The sequence below is a fragment of the Pan troglodytes genome, chromosome 6 (assembly GCF_028858775.2).
Source record: "Pan troglodytes isolate AG18354 chromosome 6, NHGRI_mPanTro3-v2.0_pri, whole genome shotgun sequence".
Lineage (NCBI taxonomy): Eukaryota > Metazoa > Chordata > Mammalia > Primates > Hominidae > Pan > Pan troglodytes.
Genome location: NC_072404.2, coordinates 112,023,245 through 112,039,788, shown reverse-complemented (window position 1 = coordinate 112,039,788; position 16,544 = coordinate 112,023,245). Strand labels below are relative to the sequence as shown.

The window sequence follows — 16,544 nt, the reverse complement described above, 5'->3', positions numbered from 1 at the left end:
TGCACTCCAGCCTGGGCTACAGAGTGAGACCCTGTCTCTTAAAAAAAAAAAAAAAAAAAAAGCAAATTGTGATAGTGACTTGAAGGGAACCAGAAGGGACTAAGGGAGCAAGGGAGGGAACAGAGTGGGGTATAGCAGGGAGCGGTCTGTCCTATTAAGAGTGGTCAGGGAGAATACAAAAATTAGCTGGGCGTGGTGGCGCGTGCCTGTAGTCCCAGCTACTTGGGGGGCTGAGGCAGGAGAATCACTTGAACCTGGGAGGTGGAGGTTGCAGTGAGCTGAGATCGAGCCACTGCACTCCAGCCTGGTGACAGAGCAAGGCTCCATCTCAAAATAAATAAATAAATAAATTAGTAAATTAATTAAAGAGTGGTCAGGGAGGACCTCTGATGGGTGGCATTCGAGCAGGGACCTTGTAGGAGGGTGACCCAGATGTGTATCTAGGGCAGGGACATGTGGGACAAGTAGGAAGCCTGCAGCTGGAGGGGGGTTGGTTTCTTCCGGGCTTGACCGTCCTGGCCTGTGGGGAGGAAGTCACAGACCTGTCCCTCTGTGCCCTTCCCTCTAGGAGTTCCCTTTTGTGTCAGGGTCCAGAGCCACTGGGAAAAGTAGTGATATCAGGGCCACCAAATATATTTGGCGGGTTCTGGAATACCTACAAGCATGGCCAAGGGGCCAGCGGCGGCTGAAATCCAGCCCACACCAGCCTCCTGGGCTCCTACCATCCCGGTGCCTTCCGTGGGGACAAGTGGAGCTGCTGCCACCAAAAAGACAAGACAGGTGGGAGAGGAGAGGATGAAATCTTGCTGTGTTGCCCAGGCCGGTCTTGAATTCCTGGGCTCAAGCGATCCTCCCACCTCGGCCCCCTATAATCCCAGCTGTAGTCCCAGCACTTTGGGAGGCTGAGGTGGGAGGATCACTGGAGGCCAGGAGTTTGAGAACAGCCTGGCCAATGTAGCAAGACCCCATCTCTAAAAAAAAAAGAAATTAGCCAGCCATGATGGCATTATAGGAGTGAGCCACTGGGATTATAGGAGTGAGCCACTGCACCTGCTCTCCAGGCCATGCGCCCGGGCATGGGTCATGTTCCACTGGAGGAAGGGCAGCTTCTCCTAATTCACTCAAAGCTGCTGGGTTGGTATGGTGGGGAACATGGCGTCTGGCGTGGTACAGGAGCTCCGGGTTAGGAGGGCTTCCTGGAGGAGGTGACGTCTGAACAGGCCTCCCCCTCCGTGTCCCCTGCAGTGTGTGAATGAGCTTAACCAGTGGCTGTCTGCGCTGCGGAAGGTGAGCATCAACAACACCGGACTGCTGGGCTCCTACCACCCTGGCGTCTTCCGTGGGGACAAGTGGAGCTGCTGCCACCAAAAAGAGAAGACAGGTGGGAGAGGAGGCCTGGGTCCCGGGCTCTGCATCCGTCCACTGCGAGATCGGGCCTCTGGCTGAACGATGGGACCCTGAGCCCTGCTGTGCACCTGCAGGGACCTAACCCAAGGAATGCTGACCCCTCCAGGAGCTCTGGGCAGAAAGGGTCCCGTGGACCAGGTGGTTTGGGAAATGCCACGTGATGTGTGTGATGCATATGAGTGAATTCGCTGAAGGCTCTAAGGAGGCCCGAAAACACGTTAGAATCCCATTTCTTTTTATTTCTTCTTCTTCTTCTTTTTTTTTTTTTTCAGACACAGACTTTCACTCTGTCCCCCAGACTGGAGTGCAATGGCACGATCTCAGCTCACTGCAATCTCCACCTCCCAGGGTCAAGCAATTCTCCTGCCTCAACCTCCCCAGTAGCTGGGATTACCGGCACTCGCCACCAAGCCTAGCTAATTTTTTTGTATTTTGACTAGAGATGGGGTTTCACCATGTTAGTCAAGCTGCTCTTGTTTTTTTTGTTGTTGTTGTTGTTTTTTGATACTGAGTCTCGCTCTATCATCCAGGCTGGTGTGCAGTGGTGCAATCTCGGCTCACTGCAATCTCCGTTTCCCAGGCTCAAGTGATTCTCCTGCCTCAGCCTCCCAAGTACTACAGGCGCAAGCCACTGCACCCAGCTAAGTTTTGTATTTTCAGTAAAGACGGGGTTTTACCATGTTGGCCAGGCTGGTCTTGAACTCCCGACCTCGTGATCTGCCCTCCTCGGCCTCCCAAAGTGCTGGGATTACAGGTGTGAGCCACCACGCCCGGCCTAGAATTCCATTTCTAACGTGGTTTAACCCAGCACTTCCCAAACTCTTTTGACAGGGAACCCTTCTCTTCCCCAAGGAGCTTCTTACAGAACAGGTGTTCTCAGGAACACATTCGAGGAGCCCCCTGCTAATGAGAGCCAGAGAGCCTCTGGGTTCGCACACTCCAATGCTGGCCATCTGAATCCGGAGCTGTGGGTGGGAGGGGACCCTGAGCCTTGGGCACTAGAGGGATGGCATAGAGGAGCTTCTAGAAGGACTCCATACTGTGTAGTACTCTAGGTTCTAGCACCTGTGGTTCTTGAGCACTTGAAATGTGGCTTGAGGAGCTGAGGGGTTTTTTTTGTTTAATTTTTTAAAACAGGGTCTTGCTCTGTTGCCCAGGCTGGAGTGCAGTGGCACGATCATAGCTCACTGCAGCCTCCAACTCCTGGGCTCAAGCAATCCTCCTGCCTCAGCCTCTGAGTAGGCTGGCACTACCGGCATGCATCACCACACCTGGCTCATTTAAAAAAAAATATTTAGAGGTGGGGTCTTGCTATGTTGTTCAGGCTGGTCTTGAATTCCCAGGCTCAAGCAATCCTCCTGCCTCGGCCTCCCAAAGTGCTGAGATTGTAGGAGTGAGCCACCACATCTGGTCTGAGTTTCACATTTTTAAAAATGTTGTTTTGGCCGGGTGTGGTGGCTCACGCCTGTAATCCTAGCACTTTGGGAGGCCAAGGTAGGCGGATTGCCTGAGCTCAGGAGTTAGAGACGAGCCTAGGCAACATGGTGAAACCCCATCTCTGCTAAAATACAAAAAAAAAAATTAGCCAGGCATGGCGGCGTGGGCCTGTAGTCCCAGCTACTCAGGAGGCTGAAGCAGGAGAACTGCTTGAACCTGGGAGGCGGAGGTTGCAGTAAGCCAAGATGGTGCCACTGCACTCCAGCCTGGCGACAGAGTGAGACTCCATCTCAAAAAAAAAAAAAAAAAAAAACAGAAAAGAAACTAAAAACGTTGTTTTAATTTTAATTAACTCAAATAGCTTCATGTGGCTAGCTGCCGCCCTGTAGAACAGCACAGTTCTAGTACTTTCGAGACCTTCTCCCTGTTATCCACACTTACTTTACAGAGTAGACTCAGCACTTCGAGTCCCCTGTCCTTCAGGCCAGGCCACACCTTGGTCCCCAGAGCCCAGTGTGGCAGAGGCCATCGAAAACTGACCCACGCACTCTAGCCCAGCCCTGGATTTACAGCCAAGCACTGTATAGGGATGGGTGACTCTTGTTTTTGTTTTTGTTTTGAGTTGGGTCTCTCACTCTCTCACCCAGGCTGGAGTGCAGTGGCATAATCATAGCTCACTGTAGCCTTGACCTCCTGGGCTCAAGCCATCCTCCTGCCTCAGCCTCCTGCAGAACTGGGACTACAGGCACATGCCACCATACCCAGCTGTTTTCTATTTTATTTTTTTGTAGAGTCAGGGTCTCACTATGTTGCCCAGACTGGTCTTGAACTCCTGGCCTCAAGCTATCTTCCTGCCTCGGCCTCCCAAAGTGCTGGGATTACAGGTGTGAGCCACTGTGCCTGGCCTCTTGGTGACTCTTTGCAAGGGCATTGCTGGCTGGCTGATATGGCCTGCAGCCTCCGCCTGTAACCATCAGAGCGATACTCTCATTATCGGCAAGGTGAGACCCACCCTGGCCCAAGAGACAGGGCCCTGTTATTCCACTGTATGGAGGAGAAGCTGAGGCTTAGGGAAGGCAGATGACTTGGCAAGGTCATAAAGACAGCAAGCTGCAGGACCAGCTCATTCTAAGGCATGAACCCCCTGTGGCCCACCTCACCATGATGTTAACATTTCAGCCTGCTCCCTTCCAGGCAGACAGTCTTCCAGAAAGTTACCCGGCTCCCTGTCTGGGCGCGGTGGCTCACGCCTGTAATCTCAGCACTTTGGGAGGCCGAGACAGGCAAATCACGAGGTCAGGAGATCGAGACCATCCTGACTAACACAGTGAAACCCCGTCTCTACTAAAAGTATAAAAAATTAGCTGGGCGTGGTGGCGGGCGTCTGCAGTCCCAGCTACTCAGGAGGCTGAAACAGGAGAATGGCGTGAACCTGGGAGGCAGAGCTCGCAGTGAGCCAAGATCGCGCCACTGCACTGCAGCCTGCGCGACAGAGCGAGACTCCGTCTCAAAAAAAACCAAAAGTTACCCAGCAACCCGAGTGATATCCTGATGATATCCATGCTCCTCAGTCACGCATCCCGTGGTGCAGGGGCTGAGCCCAAGAGGAGCTGCTGCCCCCAGAGGGTGGGGAGCCGAGGCAGGGCCTGGGTCAGACTTACCAGGCTATGCTCCCAGCCCAGCCCTCACCAGGGACCCCCGAGTGCATCTCTCTCCTCTCCAGGCCTCTGTTTCTCCATCTGTGCAACCACAGTGTTGGACATGGTAGTCCCAAGTGTCTGCTCGTAACTTTGCCCTCTCTGTGCCCCCAGGTCAGGGCTGCGATAAGACCCGGTCACGGGTGACCCTGCAGGAGTGGAATGACCCTCTTGACCATGACCTTGAGGCCCAGCTCATCTACCAGCACCTGCTGGGCGTGGAGGCCATGCTGTGGTGAGTCCCACCCAGGAGAGCCTGTGCAGCCTGGGGAACGTGCCAGGCTTGGGGCTGCTCCATGGTGGCTGGTCACCTCTCTTATAATTGGCCACATCTGGGGAGGGCACCAGGAGTACCTCTCTGCAGCATGAGGCCAGCTCAGGTTAGGACAGAGGCCCCAAGGGGCAGGGCCATGCCTGCTTCATGCCATGTGCTGACTGAGCCCACCTTGCAACCTGCCCAGCTGTTCCCCTGGGCCCTTGGAGTACAGGCACAGCCTCAGCCAATTCCCTGAGTTCCTTGGCCATCTTGCTTCGTCCAGTGGTTCTCAGCCTTGGCAGAAGCTTAGAAAAAACAGGATGCTTTTAAAGATCAGCTTTAAAAAACAGGATGCCAAGGCCCCATCACTCAGGGTCTCTGGAGATGTGGCTGGTGCCAGGATACTTCAAGGTGATCCAGTGCTTCCCATGCGCTCAGCTTCCCCTGAGCCAACTGGAGCTGGAGCTCATTCATCTGTCACACCCCTACACTCTGCAAGGAGGAAGGGTGTGGTCCTCCCCCTTCCTCATCAACTCTTCCAGGGTTTATCTCTGCCCTCAAAACGCACGAAGGTGGGGTGCGGTGACTCATGCCTGTTATCCCAGCTCTTTGGGAGGTGGAGGCAGGCAGATTGTTGGAGATCAGGAGTTTGAAACTAGCCTGGCCAACATGGCGAAACCTCTTCTCTACTAAAAATACAAAAATTAACTGATGTGGTGGAGGGTGCCTGTAATCCCAGCTACTCAGGAGGCTGAGGCAGGAGAATTGCTTGAACCCAGGAGGTGGAAGTTGCAGTGAGCTTAGATTGCGCCACTGCACTCCAGCCTGGACTGCAGAACAAGACTCTGTCTCAAAAACATAACAAAACAAATGCAAAGGGCCTTCTGGTCAACCCACAGTGGGATGGGGAGGAGGAGGAGACACGGGGAGGGAGAAGGTGGAAGGTGCCCTGGTGGGCCTTGGCTCAGCCTCTTCATAGACTGAAAGAGTCAGCCCTGCCATCACCCCCAGAGCCACCTCTAGCCCAGGAGGCCCATGCTGGGCCACCCCCAGCCTTCCCACAAGGACACCAGAAGGTCTGGCAGGGAGAGTGGAGGCTGCTGGCCCTCACTCTGACCTCCCCCACAGGGAGAGGCACCGGGAGCTGAGCGGGGGCGCAGAGGCAGGCACGGTGCCCACGAGCCCTGGCAAAGGTAGGTCTTGCCCACCTGGGACTTGCTCGTGGCCCGAGCCCCCTCCAGAGATGCACGGGTGGGGTCCTCGGGCTCACTCCCAGGGGCCCTCACGGCTGCCTCTGCCCACAGTCCCCGAGGACTCATTGGCCCGGCTGCTCCGGGTGCTGCAGGACCTCCGCGAGGCCCATAGCTCCAGCCCGGCCGGCTCCCCACCCTCAGAGCCCAACTGCCTCCTGGAGCTGCAGACGTGAGACCCGCCCTACGCTCCCCTTGCTGAGTCCCCTGCCAAGCGCTCGGAGTCCCCCCAGGACACTCTGCACCCCCTCACCCCGGTCCTCCTCATTAGGGTGCAGGGCCTAGGTCTCTTCCAGGTGGGGGAGGGGGGAGAGTCAGGAATAAGGGGATCCCCAGAAGTGCAGAGCTGAGCAGGCTTGGGCCTGTCATGGCTGGCCTGAAGTGTCCCCAGCTCCCTACAGCCGCTGTAGCCATCACTGCCTCTCCAGGGACCCTCCTCTCCTGCCCAGGACAGACCCAGCCAGAACCACTGCTAGGATGGGCCACACCCAGGGGTCTGGCCTCCAGGGACCTAGAGAATGGGAGGGAGAACGGGGCCCCAGGAGACCCGGCCGCCACCCCACCCGCTACCCTTGGGTGCCACAGGGCTGTGCTGTTGCCAACAGTAAACCTGCTGTTACTGTCCAGGCTCTGGGGTCTTGTGATGAGGGTAAGCGGAGAAAGTGGGCCCGGGGGGACCCCGGAGGCTGTCGGTGGATGTGCCGATGATGGGGCTGACAGTATGGGCTCTGGGCATCCCTGTTCCCCCCTCTTTCTTCCCCCCACTCTTCTGGGGTCGGGGGTTCCTTTCCCTTCCCAGTTGCTGTCCCTGGGTCCCCTCTTTCATGTCCCACAGGCCACAGAGCCCAGTGTGTCCAACCAGCTGTTCTCTCCTCAAAGCAGCCCCCAAGCAAGTCCCTTCTCTAGGGTGTCCCTGAGGACAGCACAGAGGCGGGACTCAGAGACCCCATTCCTCTTCACGCAGCCCTTACCCCAAGCCCTCTAGCTGTGTGGCTGGCAGTGTTGGCCACGTAGGGGCTCCCATCCCCCCACCATTGTGTCACATGGGCTGCCAGGCTCAGCTCCCAGCTGCGTCCACAGTGACCTGGATCAGGGTGGGGACAAGGACTGGACCCTCCTTCTCCAGAAGGCCTTCAGCTCTTGCCTTGCCATGCAGTCACCTCCTTCCCCCTCTGACCCCAGATCCCAAAGGTGCACCGTTGCCCCAGCCCCTTTCTGGCCCCATGGGGTTTCTCTGATGCCTTCATCATAGAGGCCCGGGGCTGGTCCGATGGTTGGCAAAACTTGACTCCGGCCCAGTCCCCCTCTTGGGGACTTAGAACCCCTGCTGTCCTGGGATCTGGCCTGCCTTTCTTTGGTCAGTCCCTGTGGTCCCCCACCAGCTCCCCCTCCCATAGGGCTGCCCACCAAGCCCTGCCCCCAGCCCAAGAGGAGCCCCCACTGCCTGCGGGGCCGTGATGTCTGGCCACCGGCTCACACCAATGACTTGGTCCTGGGGTGGCAGAAGCAGCAGGTGACAGGAGCAGGGCCCCTGTCCCTCTCTTCTGGCCCTGTGGTACCCAGGCCACACGTTGTGCCCGCTCTTGGGGCTGACCGGCAGCAGGGACCACCAGCCGCTGCTACTGTGGGCCGCCCCGAGGCAGGGTGGGCAGGGCCTTTGTGGGTTATGAGGACACAGAAGTCCCTGAGGCCCCCAGACCTGGCTCAGCCAACCTCCTTCCTCCCCCGGTTGCCCCCCACTCTAAAGCCTCCTCCCTCCCAGCGTCCACTGGCTCCAGGCTCCTCACAACAGCAGCTCATAGACACAGGGCGTCTCCAGGTGGTCCCAGCCCTCCAGATGTTTCTAGCTCTCCAGGTGGGCGCTGTTTTCACATCTGCCTGCATCCATTCATTCCTTCATTCCTCACCTTTATCCTGTTATCTCTATTTTTTTAAGCTACCAGGAAGGAAAGGGAAGAAGAGATCACGAAACTGGGACCCCCAGAAGGGAGGAGTGGGCTTTGAACTTAGACATCTACCTCAGAGCTCAAATAGGTTGTTTAAAATCACATTCAATTTTCAGATGAAGGGGAACTTTATAGTTTTTTTTTTTTTTTTTTTTTTTTGAGACAGAGTCTCACTCTGTTGCCCAGGCTGGAGTGCAAATGGCTTGATCTTGGTTCACTGCAACCTCTGCCTCCCAGGTTCAAGCAATTCTCTTGCCTCAGCCTCCCGAGTAGCTGGGACTACAGGTGTGTGCCACCACGCCCAGCTAATTCTTCTATTTTTAGTAGAGACGGAGTTTCTCCATGTTGGCCAGACTGGTCTCGAACTCCTGACCTCAGGTGATCTGACCGCCTTGGCCTCCGAAAGTGCTGAGATTACAGTTGCGAGCCACTGTGCATGGCCAGAACTTTATAATAATTAAAAGAGTCTTGAAGCTGGGTGTGACGGTGCACACCTCTAGTCCCAGCTACTCGGCAGGCCAAGGCAGAAGGATCACCTTGAGGCCAGGAGTTTAAGGCCAGCCTGGGCAACATAGCAAAACCTAGTCCCTAAAATTAAAAAAAAAAAAAAAAAAAGGAAAATAAAGGAGACTTGAAATTTTTGAACTAAATAGTGGTGATGGCTACACATTGTGAATGTAATTAACACCACTGAGTTAAACACTTAAAATGGTTAAAATGGCAAATTGTATGTTATACCTATTTTATTACAATAAAAAGTATAAAAAAGAGACAAGATATTTAGGTGACTTACAGCAACCAATTGCAACAAAACAAAATGTTAAGAAATGATCTTTTTATGAGGCAATTGGAAATTTGAACACTGATCAACTATAGGATGATTGGAATTATTAATTTTGTAAAGGTGTGATAAGATACTGCACTTGGCTGGGCACAGTGGCACATGCCTGTAATCCCAGCTACTTGGCAGGCTGAGGTGGGAGAATCGCTTGAGCTCAGGAGTTCAAGACCAGCCTGGGCAACGTGGTGAAATCCCCGTCTTTAGAAAAACAAACAAACAAACAAAAAAGTTATTGCAGTTGTGTTGTAAGCGTCCTTATCTTTCAGAGCTACATAGTGGAATGTTTATGGAATATTTAGGATAAATGATATAGGCATTTGGGATTTGCTGCAAAATGACCCAGAGGCAGGGGTCAGGGGGAGAGGTAGAGATGAGACAAGAGGTAGAGGGGAGAGGTAGAGGTAGCCACGAGCTGATAATTACAGACAAGAGATGCGGAGTATGTGGGGGCTCATTATCCTGCATAGTCTATCTTTGTATATCTTTGAACTTTTCAAGAATAAAAAAGCTTAAAAAGTATACATGGCCTGGTCCTACCAGAGACTCACCCAATGCCAGCCTCCAGCCAGGGAGAGCCAAGTTTGCATTTTCACACGCATCTCACACTCCTCTGCACTCTCAACTTGGAGAGCTCCAAACAGGGAAACCCCAAGCCTTGCTGGCTTCTGCCAACCCCCTGAGCAGAAGCATGGGTCCCCCTGATCACCACCTCACCACCCTCATCCTGATCTCACTGTACACTCCCTTTCCCGGTCTGCTAAGTAGCGGGTGTTTTTCCTTGACACTAACGCTACCGCTAGACCACAGTCGGCTTGGCAACAGGTGTCTTCCCAGATGCTGGCGTTACCGCTAGACCAAGGAGCCCTCTGGTGGCCCTGTCCGGGCATAACAGAAAGCTCGCACTCTTGTCTTCTGGTCACTCCTCACTGTCCCCTCAGCTCCTATCTCTGTATGGCCTGGTTTTTCCTAGGTTATGATTGTAGAGCGAGGATTATTATAATATTGGAATAAAGAATAATCACTACAAACTAATGATTAATGATTCATATATAATCATATCTAAGATCTATATCTAGTATAACTATTCTTATTTTATATATTTTATTATACTGGAACAGCTCGTGCCCTCGGTCTCTTGCCTTGGCACCTGGGTGGCTTGCTGCCCACATCCACCAAGTGCACTTTGGGAGGCTGAGGCTGGAGGACTGCTGGAGGCCAGGAGTTCAATACCAGCCTGGGCAACATAGGGAGCCCCCCCCCCCCACCATCTCCAAAAAAAAAAAAAAAAGCTAGGTGTGATGGCACATGCCTGCAGTCCTAACTATCGGGAGGCTGAGGCAGGAGGATCTCTGGAGCCCAGGAGTTGGAGGCTGCATGATGGCGCCACTGTACTTCAGCCTGGGTGACAGAGGGAGACACTGTCTCTAAATAATAATAATAATATATAAAAAGATATATGTAACCCTACGGGCTCCCCTCTCACTGCTGTATACACCTGCCTCCTTCTGCATCCCTCACCCAATTGTCCCTCCCGGCTAACAAGTCAGCTGCACCCCCCAGGCAGAGGTCCTGCAGCAGTCGGTATAGGCAGCCTGGGCAGGGGGCTTATCATAGATCTGCCTCTGGCCACGAGATCTTCTGCTCCCCCTACGGCTGCTAGCCGCAGCTGTCCACTACCCCTTAGCTTTATTCTCTCTATTCAGGGGCCTCCTGCTGCGCACTCCAAGGGAGTGCACGTTTCCAAAGAGAGATCAAGGGACATGGGGAAAGGAGAAAGGTACAGCTTGAGGTTCCCGCTCAGCCAGGACTAGGAGGCCTCTGTAGGGGCAGAACAGCCCTGCCGGCGCTCTGAGCATGCGCCGAAAAGCGCCCACGGGGGAAAGCCATGCCGGGGTGCGGAGGGGGGGCGGAGGGGGAGGGCGGTGCGCTCGCCAGCGACGCATGCGCAGAGGCACTGGCCTCTCTCGGGGTTTTCTCGCGCCTGCGCAAGATCCTCCAGCCCGACAGGGGGCGATGAGCCGATCCTTGCGCGGGTTTGCCCCGCCGGAGTAATCCGGAAGAGGCCTCTTATTGGGGCTCTGGTGGCGGCGGCGGCGGACACTTGGGGTCTGGACGCAACGGCGGCGGGAGCATGAACGCCCCTCCAGCCTTCGAGTCGTTCTTGCTCTTCGAGGGCGAGAAGAAGTAAGTGACGCCGGCTGCGGCGGGCCGAGGTGCGCGGGCCTGCGGCTGTCGCATTCTGGGGTGTCTCCTGCTCATCTCTTGCCCCGGGAGGGAAACAGCTTTTGCTTGATCGTCCGCTTGGCCTGTGTCAGCCAAATTTAAGGCCGTTCCGCGAGGCAGTCGCGAGTGTGTCCATTTTGCAGATGAGGACACGGAGGCTTGGAGGCGAGCAAGTTGCCCCGGGCACAGGAAGTGGCGGCGCTTGTATTCGAACCCAGAGTGTCTGGTTCTCCATAGCCCTTTTCCTCTGGGATCTGGCAGCTTCCTCTTTTGTCTCTCGCCCGCCACCTCCATCCTTCATTCCCTCCGATCTGTCAGCGGCCTGCGTAAAAGCCGCAGTGGCTCCTCGCTGCCTGCGGGTTGAAGGAGTCCAGGGGAGAGAGCTTGGGCTCACTCTGTATCTGTGGGCGAGTGGCTTGATCTGTCGGAGGCCCTGTTTCCTCATCTGGAAAATGAGTTTATTACTGTACTTAAACGTGGGATTCAGGCCGGGTGCGGTGGCTGACACCTGTAATCCCAGCACTTTGGGAGCCCGAGGCGGGCGGATCACCTGAGGTCGGGAGTTCAAGACCAGCCTGACCAACATGGAGAAACCCTGTCTCTACTAAAAATACAAAATTAGCCGGGCGTGGTGGCAGGTGCCTGTAATCCCAGCTACTCAGAAGGCTGAGGCAGGAGAATCACTTGAACCTGGGAAGTGGAGGTTGAGGTGAGCGGAGATCACGCCATTGCACTCCAGCCTGAGCAACAAGAGCGAAACTCCGTTTCAAAAAACAAAAAAAAGGGATCTGGCCAGGTGCGCTGGTTCATGCTTTTAATCCTGGCACTTTGGGAGGCTCAGGTGGGAGGATTGCTTGAGCACAGGAGTTCCAGGCTGCAGTGAGCTTTGATCGCATCACTGCACTCCAGCCTGGGCGACTGAGCGCAATCCTGTCTCAAAATAAAAAGAATTGGATGAGGTAATTTGTGTAAAACTCTTGGTCCAAAGCTCAGCACCTGGAAAACCTCATAACCATTGGCTCTTATTGTTCCCAGGTTGGCGTGCAGAGGTCTTGGTCTGGCCCTTGCCAGCCACTTCGGCCTCCTTTAGAGCAGACTCTCAACTGGGGACCCTTTGGCCCCACAAGGGACATGTGGCAATAACTGAGAACATTATTGGTTGTCAAAGGGGGTTATGACTGGAATCTACTGGATAGAGGTCAGGGATGCTGCTGATGTCCTACAATGTCCACAAGACAATACCCCACAGGAAAGAATGATGCACCCTAAAATGTGTGTGGTGTCAGCCTGGAGAAACCACCTTAGAAAAAAGGATATTCAACTTGATACCTCTCACCTGTGTGAGATTTTACTGTCAGCATAGTTGCCCTCAAATTGAGTGTGCATTAGAATCACCTGAAGGGCTTCTTAAACCATAGATCCCTGCGCCCCACCTCCAGAGTTCTGGGTCCAGTAAGTGGGAGGTGGGAGACTCTAACAAGTTCCCAGGGGATTCTGATGCTGCTTATCTGGGAACTGCACTCTGAAAACCCCTTGTCTTGGAAAATCCAATGGAAGTTTCCTGTCTTTGTCCATCTAAGCGTTCACTAAAATCATAGTAAATGCCAGAGCATGACTTGTTTTGGGGAATGGATGGAAGGACTGCACACTCCAGCCAGGGGGATGGTTGCTTTCAGAACTCACAGGGTCAGGACCAGCCTCACCGTGTAACTTCAGGGCCTCTCTTCTTCACCTTTTGGTTGCTTCATTATGTTGGCATAAGAAAAAAGGAACAGGCCAGGCATGATGACGTGCGCCTGTGGTCCCAGCTACTCAGGAGGCTAAGGCGGGAGGATCACTAGCCAAGGAGTTGGAGGCTGCAGTGAGCTATGATCACACCACTGCACTCCAGCCTGGGCAGCAGGAGAGATCATTTGAGGCCAGGAGTTCAAGACCAGCGAGGACAACAAGGCAAAACCCCATCTCTACCGGAAAAAAAAAAGGAGGAATTCAGAAAAGGCCAAGGTTCCATAGACCTGGGGTAGCAGGAAAGTAGGGGACCGGGTTGGCGAGGCCTTTATGGGATGAAGAGATTGAGAAAGGCCTTCAGGAAGAGGCAGAGCTTATTTTTCCTTTTTATTTTTATATTTTTGATACAGAGTTCCACTCTGTTGCCCAGGCTGGAGTGCAGTGGCATGATCTTGGCTCACTGCAACTCCACCTCCCAGGTTCAAGTGATTCTCCTGCCTCAGTCTCCCAAGTAGCTAGGACTACAGGCATGGATCACCACACTCAGCTAATTTTTTTTTTTTCTTTGTATTTTTAGTACAGACAGGGTTTTGCCATGTTGGGCAGGCTGGTCTTGAACTTCTGACCTCAGGTCATCCATCCACCTCAGCCTCCCAAAGTGTTGGGATTACAGGCACGAGCCACCACACCTGGCCGGGAGGAGACAGGGTTTAGACTCAGGGTGGGAGGAGGGGAGCCCCTGCTCCTCATCTGTGGCCTCTGTGTCTTCCTAGGATCACCATTAACAAGGACACCAAGGTACCCAATGCCTGTTTATTCACCATCAACAAAGAAGACCACACACTGGGAAACATCATTAAATCGTAAGTTTCCCATCACAGGCTCTCAGGGGCTGTGTTTAATGGGCCCCTCTGGGCAAAGCACAAGTTCCAAGTCTTCCTCAGTCTCTCTGAGCTACAGGAAGTCCTTCTGGGGGCTTGCTCTGGGCATTTTATAATCTTGGTACCTTTTTATCAAAATGACACCGACCTCCATGTCTTCACATAAGCCACGCTTCTGTAGTGGCTTATTCTGTAGATGAACACGTGCATTTACCTTCACTGTTTTTTTTGTTTGTTTTTGAGATGGAATTTTCTCTCTCTGTTGCCCAGGCTGGAGTGCAATGGCACGATCTTGCTCACTGCAACCTCCGCCTCCCGGGTTCAAGTGATTCTCCTGCTTCAGCCTTCCTAGTAGCTGGGACTACAGGCCCACACCACGATGCCCGGCTAATTTTTGTGTTTTTAGTAGAGATGGGGATTCACTGTGTTGGCCAGGCTGGTCTCGAACTCCTGACCTCAGGTGATCCACCTGCCGGCTTCCCAAAGTGCTGGGATTAGAGACGTGAGCTACTGCGCCCGGCCTTACATTCACCATTAAGTGCACATTCTGTAAATGAACGAGCAGCAGATTCCAACACAGTAGGCCTGTGTGTTACTCATGCTGAGGGGCATTGAAAAGCAGTCAAGCTTAGCTCCCCTCATGCCACCCGTTTGTGACCTCAGTGCCACCTGGGCCTCTAAGATGTATGTGGCAGAGACTAGAACTTCTATTTAACAAGAGAAAGAAGTAGGAGTTCTGTGGCTATCCAGTGCCCCTAACGGGCACCCTGCATTGGTTGGTGGGTGTTTGTTTATACCAGTGAGGTCCTAGCCAGGTGGTTGGTCAGGGATGTGTCTGCCATTCTGGCCCAGGGACTTGTCATTTTACTGTAGACTTGGCTCTTCCCTCTGGTGCCACCAGCGAAGCCAGGCTTTTCCCCGTCTGTGAGTGGGGTCTGCCCAGTCTCCTGGTGTGGTCAGGCATGGGGATGGAGGACTCCTGCCCGGAGCCCAGCCAGTGGGGCACCCAAGCTCTCCTGGGGCCCTGCTTCTCCCCTGCTCTTGAGCTCAGTGTTGCCACCTATGCACGGGTCCCCCTTGTGGTGCTCACACCACTCTGAGCCGCTCTAGAGGAGACCCCTGCGTGCCCAGGGCACAGTACGCGACGCAGCCCCATGGCACAAGGCCCAGTGTGCGTGGCCAGCCGCTGGCGGCTGTGCTGCTCGGAGGGCAGAGTTCCATTTGCATTCCACTCACTGCCGGGAGCTGGCCCTCCTCTCCTGCTGCCTTTATTTGTTGCGTGGAGGCTCTTTGTGGGCTTTTTGGGTCTGAGTCACTGAACACTGGCTGGACATTCACTGCCTGGGAGATCTCTTTGCCAGCACTGCGGTGCCCAGTGGGAAGAGGTTGCTGGAATCTGTTTCCAGCTCGGGTCCTTCAACCTCATGGATGCAGAGTGTGTGTGTGTGGCGGGGGTAGGGTGTCCCCACATGAGGTATCTTCCTAAAAGTGTTACTTTCCTTGAAGACTTTTGGGGAAAAAAGTTGGGGGGGATTTTTGGCTAGAAAGTCTGTTCTTCTGCTCTGAGCTGGCTGCTACCCAGCTTGGGCATGAGGCTAGACCCTCACATTGTCTGTCCCTGGACCTCAGACAACTCCTAAAGGACCCGCAAGTGCTATTTGCTGGCTACAAAGTCCCCCACCCCTTGGAGCACAAGATCATCATCCGAGTGCAAACCACGCCGGACTACAGCCCCCAGGAAGCCTTTACCAACGCCATCACCGACCTCATCAGTGAGCTGTCCCTGCTGGAGGAGCGCTTCCGGGTGAGGGCGGGGCCTGGAGGGGCAGACGGGGTGGGCTGGACACTGGCCCGTGTGCACAGGCCTGGGACAGCCCTGGCCTGTTTCTTCGGAGGTACTGGGGGAGAGGCAGTGGTGATGGAAGAGCAGGGACTTCCACCACAGGCTCCAGGACATGTGGACTGAGGGGCTGTGGAGTCTGGGCCTGTGGCTCCCGTCTGCCCCATGGGACTTCTGTAGTGCTGCAGGGTCCCTCGGGTGCTGTGGGCCAGATCGGGGTGGGGACCTACTGTCCTTTGGGGGTGCTCTTCTACGTCCCTTGTCGGTGATTGGCAAGGCCTGGTCCTTCCAGGCCTCTGGGAGGCAGCTCACCCCAGGGTGGCCCACACCTGTTCCTGGCAGGGCGCCTGGGAATCTAGAACAGTTTAGAGGGGAAAGAGCCACAGCTTGGGGGATTTCAATGTCTGCTCACCAGGAAGCCTCTGTGGCCTCTGACTCCTGCTGGGGCTGCCATAGAGAATGGCTGGATTGGGCCAGCTGGGAGGGCCCTTCGGCTGCTCCACTGTCCTGGGGAGTGTGGCCCATGGCTGCCCTCCAGGAAGGGCCTGGCCGGGGGATGCTGGGCACGTGTTTCCAGCGTCCTTGCCCCAGCTGTTCCAGCTCAGTCTCCACCTTCTTCTTCTCTCCCAGGTGGCCATAAAAGACAAGCAGGAAGGAATTGAGTAGGGGCCAGAGGGGGCTCTGCTCGGCCTATGAGCCCCGTTCCTACCTGTGCCTGACCCTCCGCTCCAGGTACCACGCCGAGGAGAGCGGCCGGTCCCAGCCATGGCCCGCCTTGTGGCCACCCCTCACCCTGACACCGACATGTCCTGTACATAGATTAGGTTTTATATTCCTAATAAAGTATAGCGGAAGAGACCTGGATGTGGACTTGAGCAGCGGTGACTTCAGAAGCAAATGGATTGTCAGGCTTGATGCAGGCAGATGACCTGTTTCAGGGGCGTCTGGCTGGCAGGGATGAATTCATTCTGGACCAAAGATCCGGAGTCCAGGGGCTGCGCTGAGCCGGAGAGAAGTGTGCAAACCCATGAGCTCCCA

The 16,544-nt window shown here is 54.7% G+C and overlaps 3 protein-coding genes across 10 annotated transcripts in view; all 3 read left to right on the top strand.

Annotated features, from left to right (window-relative positions):
• Nucleotides 1-6,673, top strand: part of LOC742087 (ras GTPase-activating protein 4) — a 101,220-nt gene extending 94,547 nt beyond the window's left edge. For 4 of the 6 annotated variants that reach the window (XM_054656189.2, XM_003318696.6, XM_001145045.7 and 1 more), the window contains 4 exons: nucleotides 1,246-1,381; nucleotides 4,656-4,776; nucleotides 5,926-5,990; nucleotides 6,102-6,673. In XM_054656189.2, the coding sequence (XP_054512164.1) occupies nucleotides 1,246-1,381; nucleotides 4,656-4,776; nucleotides 5,926-5,990; nucleotides 6,102-6,223 (444 nt within the window). In that variant the 3' untranslated portion in view covers nucleotides 6,224-6,673. Of the gene's footprint in view, nucleotides 1-568; nucleotides 815-1,245; nucleotides 1,382-1,679; nucleotides 2,053-4,655; nucleotides 4,777-5,925; nucleotides 5,991-6,101 lie in introns of those variants that run through there. The other 2 variants (XR_008536514.2, XM_016957931.4) reach the window with 2 other exon arrangements.
• Nucleotides 6,674-6,799: 126 nt separating this feature from the next.
• Nucleotides 6,800-9,862, top strand: LOC112209792 (uncharacterized). Its single transcript, XM_024357998.3, has one exon. The coding sequence runs from the start codon at nucleotides 9,169-9,171 to the stop codon at nucleotides 9,685-9,687; it is 519 nt and encodes a 172-aa protein (XP_024213766.1). The 5' UTR covers nucleotides 6,800-9,168; the 3' UTR covers nucleotides 9,688-9,862.
• A 1,008-nt stretch (nucleotides 9,863-10,870) lies between these two features.
• On the top strand, nucleotides 10,871-16,364 carry POLR2J (RNA polymerase II subunit J). 3 transcript variants are annotated; one of them, XM_003949226.4, is made up of 4 exons: nucleotides 10,871-11,018; nucleotides 13,559-13,648; nucleotides 15,296-15,470; nucleotides 16,137-16,364. In XM_003949226.4, the coding sequence occupies exons 1-4, from the start codon at nucleotides 10,966-10,968 to the stop codon at nucleotides 16,170-16,172; spliced, it is 354 nt and encodes a 117-aa protein (XP_003949275.1). In that variant the 5' UTR covers nucleotides 10,871-10,965; the 3' UTR covers nucleotides 16,173-16,364. The 3 variants fall into 3 exon arrangements, with proteins under 3 accessions (XP_003949275.1, XP_009442158.1, XP_054512171.1); XM_009443883.3 differs by lacking the exon at nucleotides 16,137-16,364 and having other exon boundaries at nucleotides 10,888-11,018; nucleotides 15,296-15,854; XM_054656196.2 differs by lacking the exon at nucleotides 13,559-13,648 and having other exon boundaries at nucleotides 10,891-11,018.
• Nucleotides 16,365-16,544: the final 180 nt, after the last annotated feature.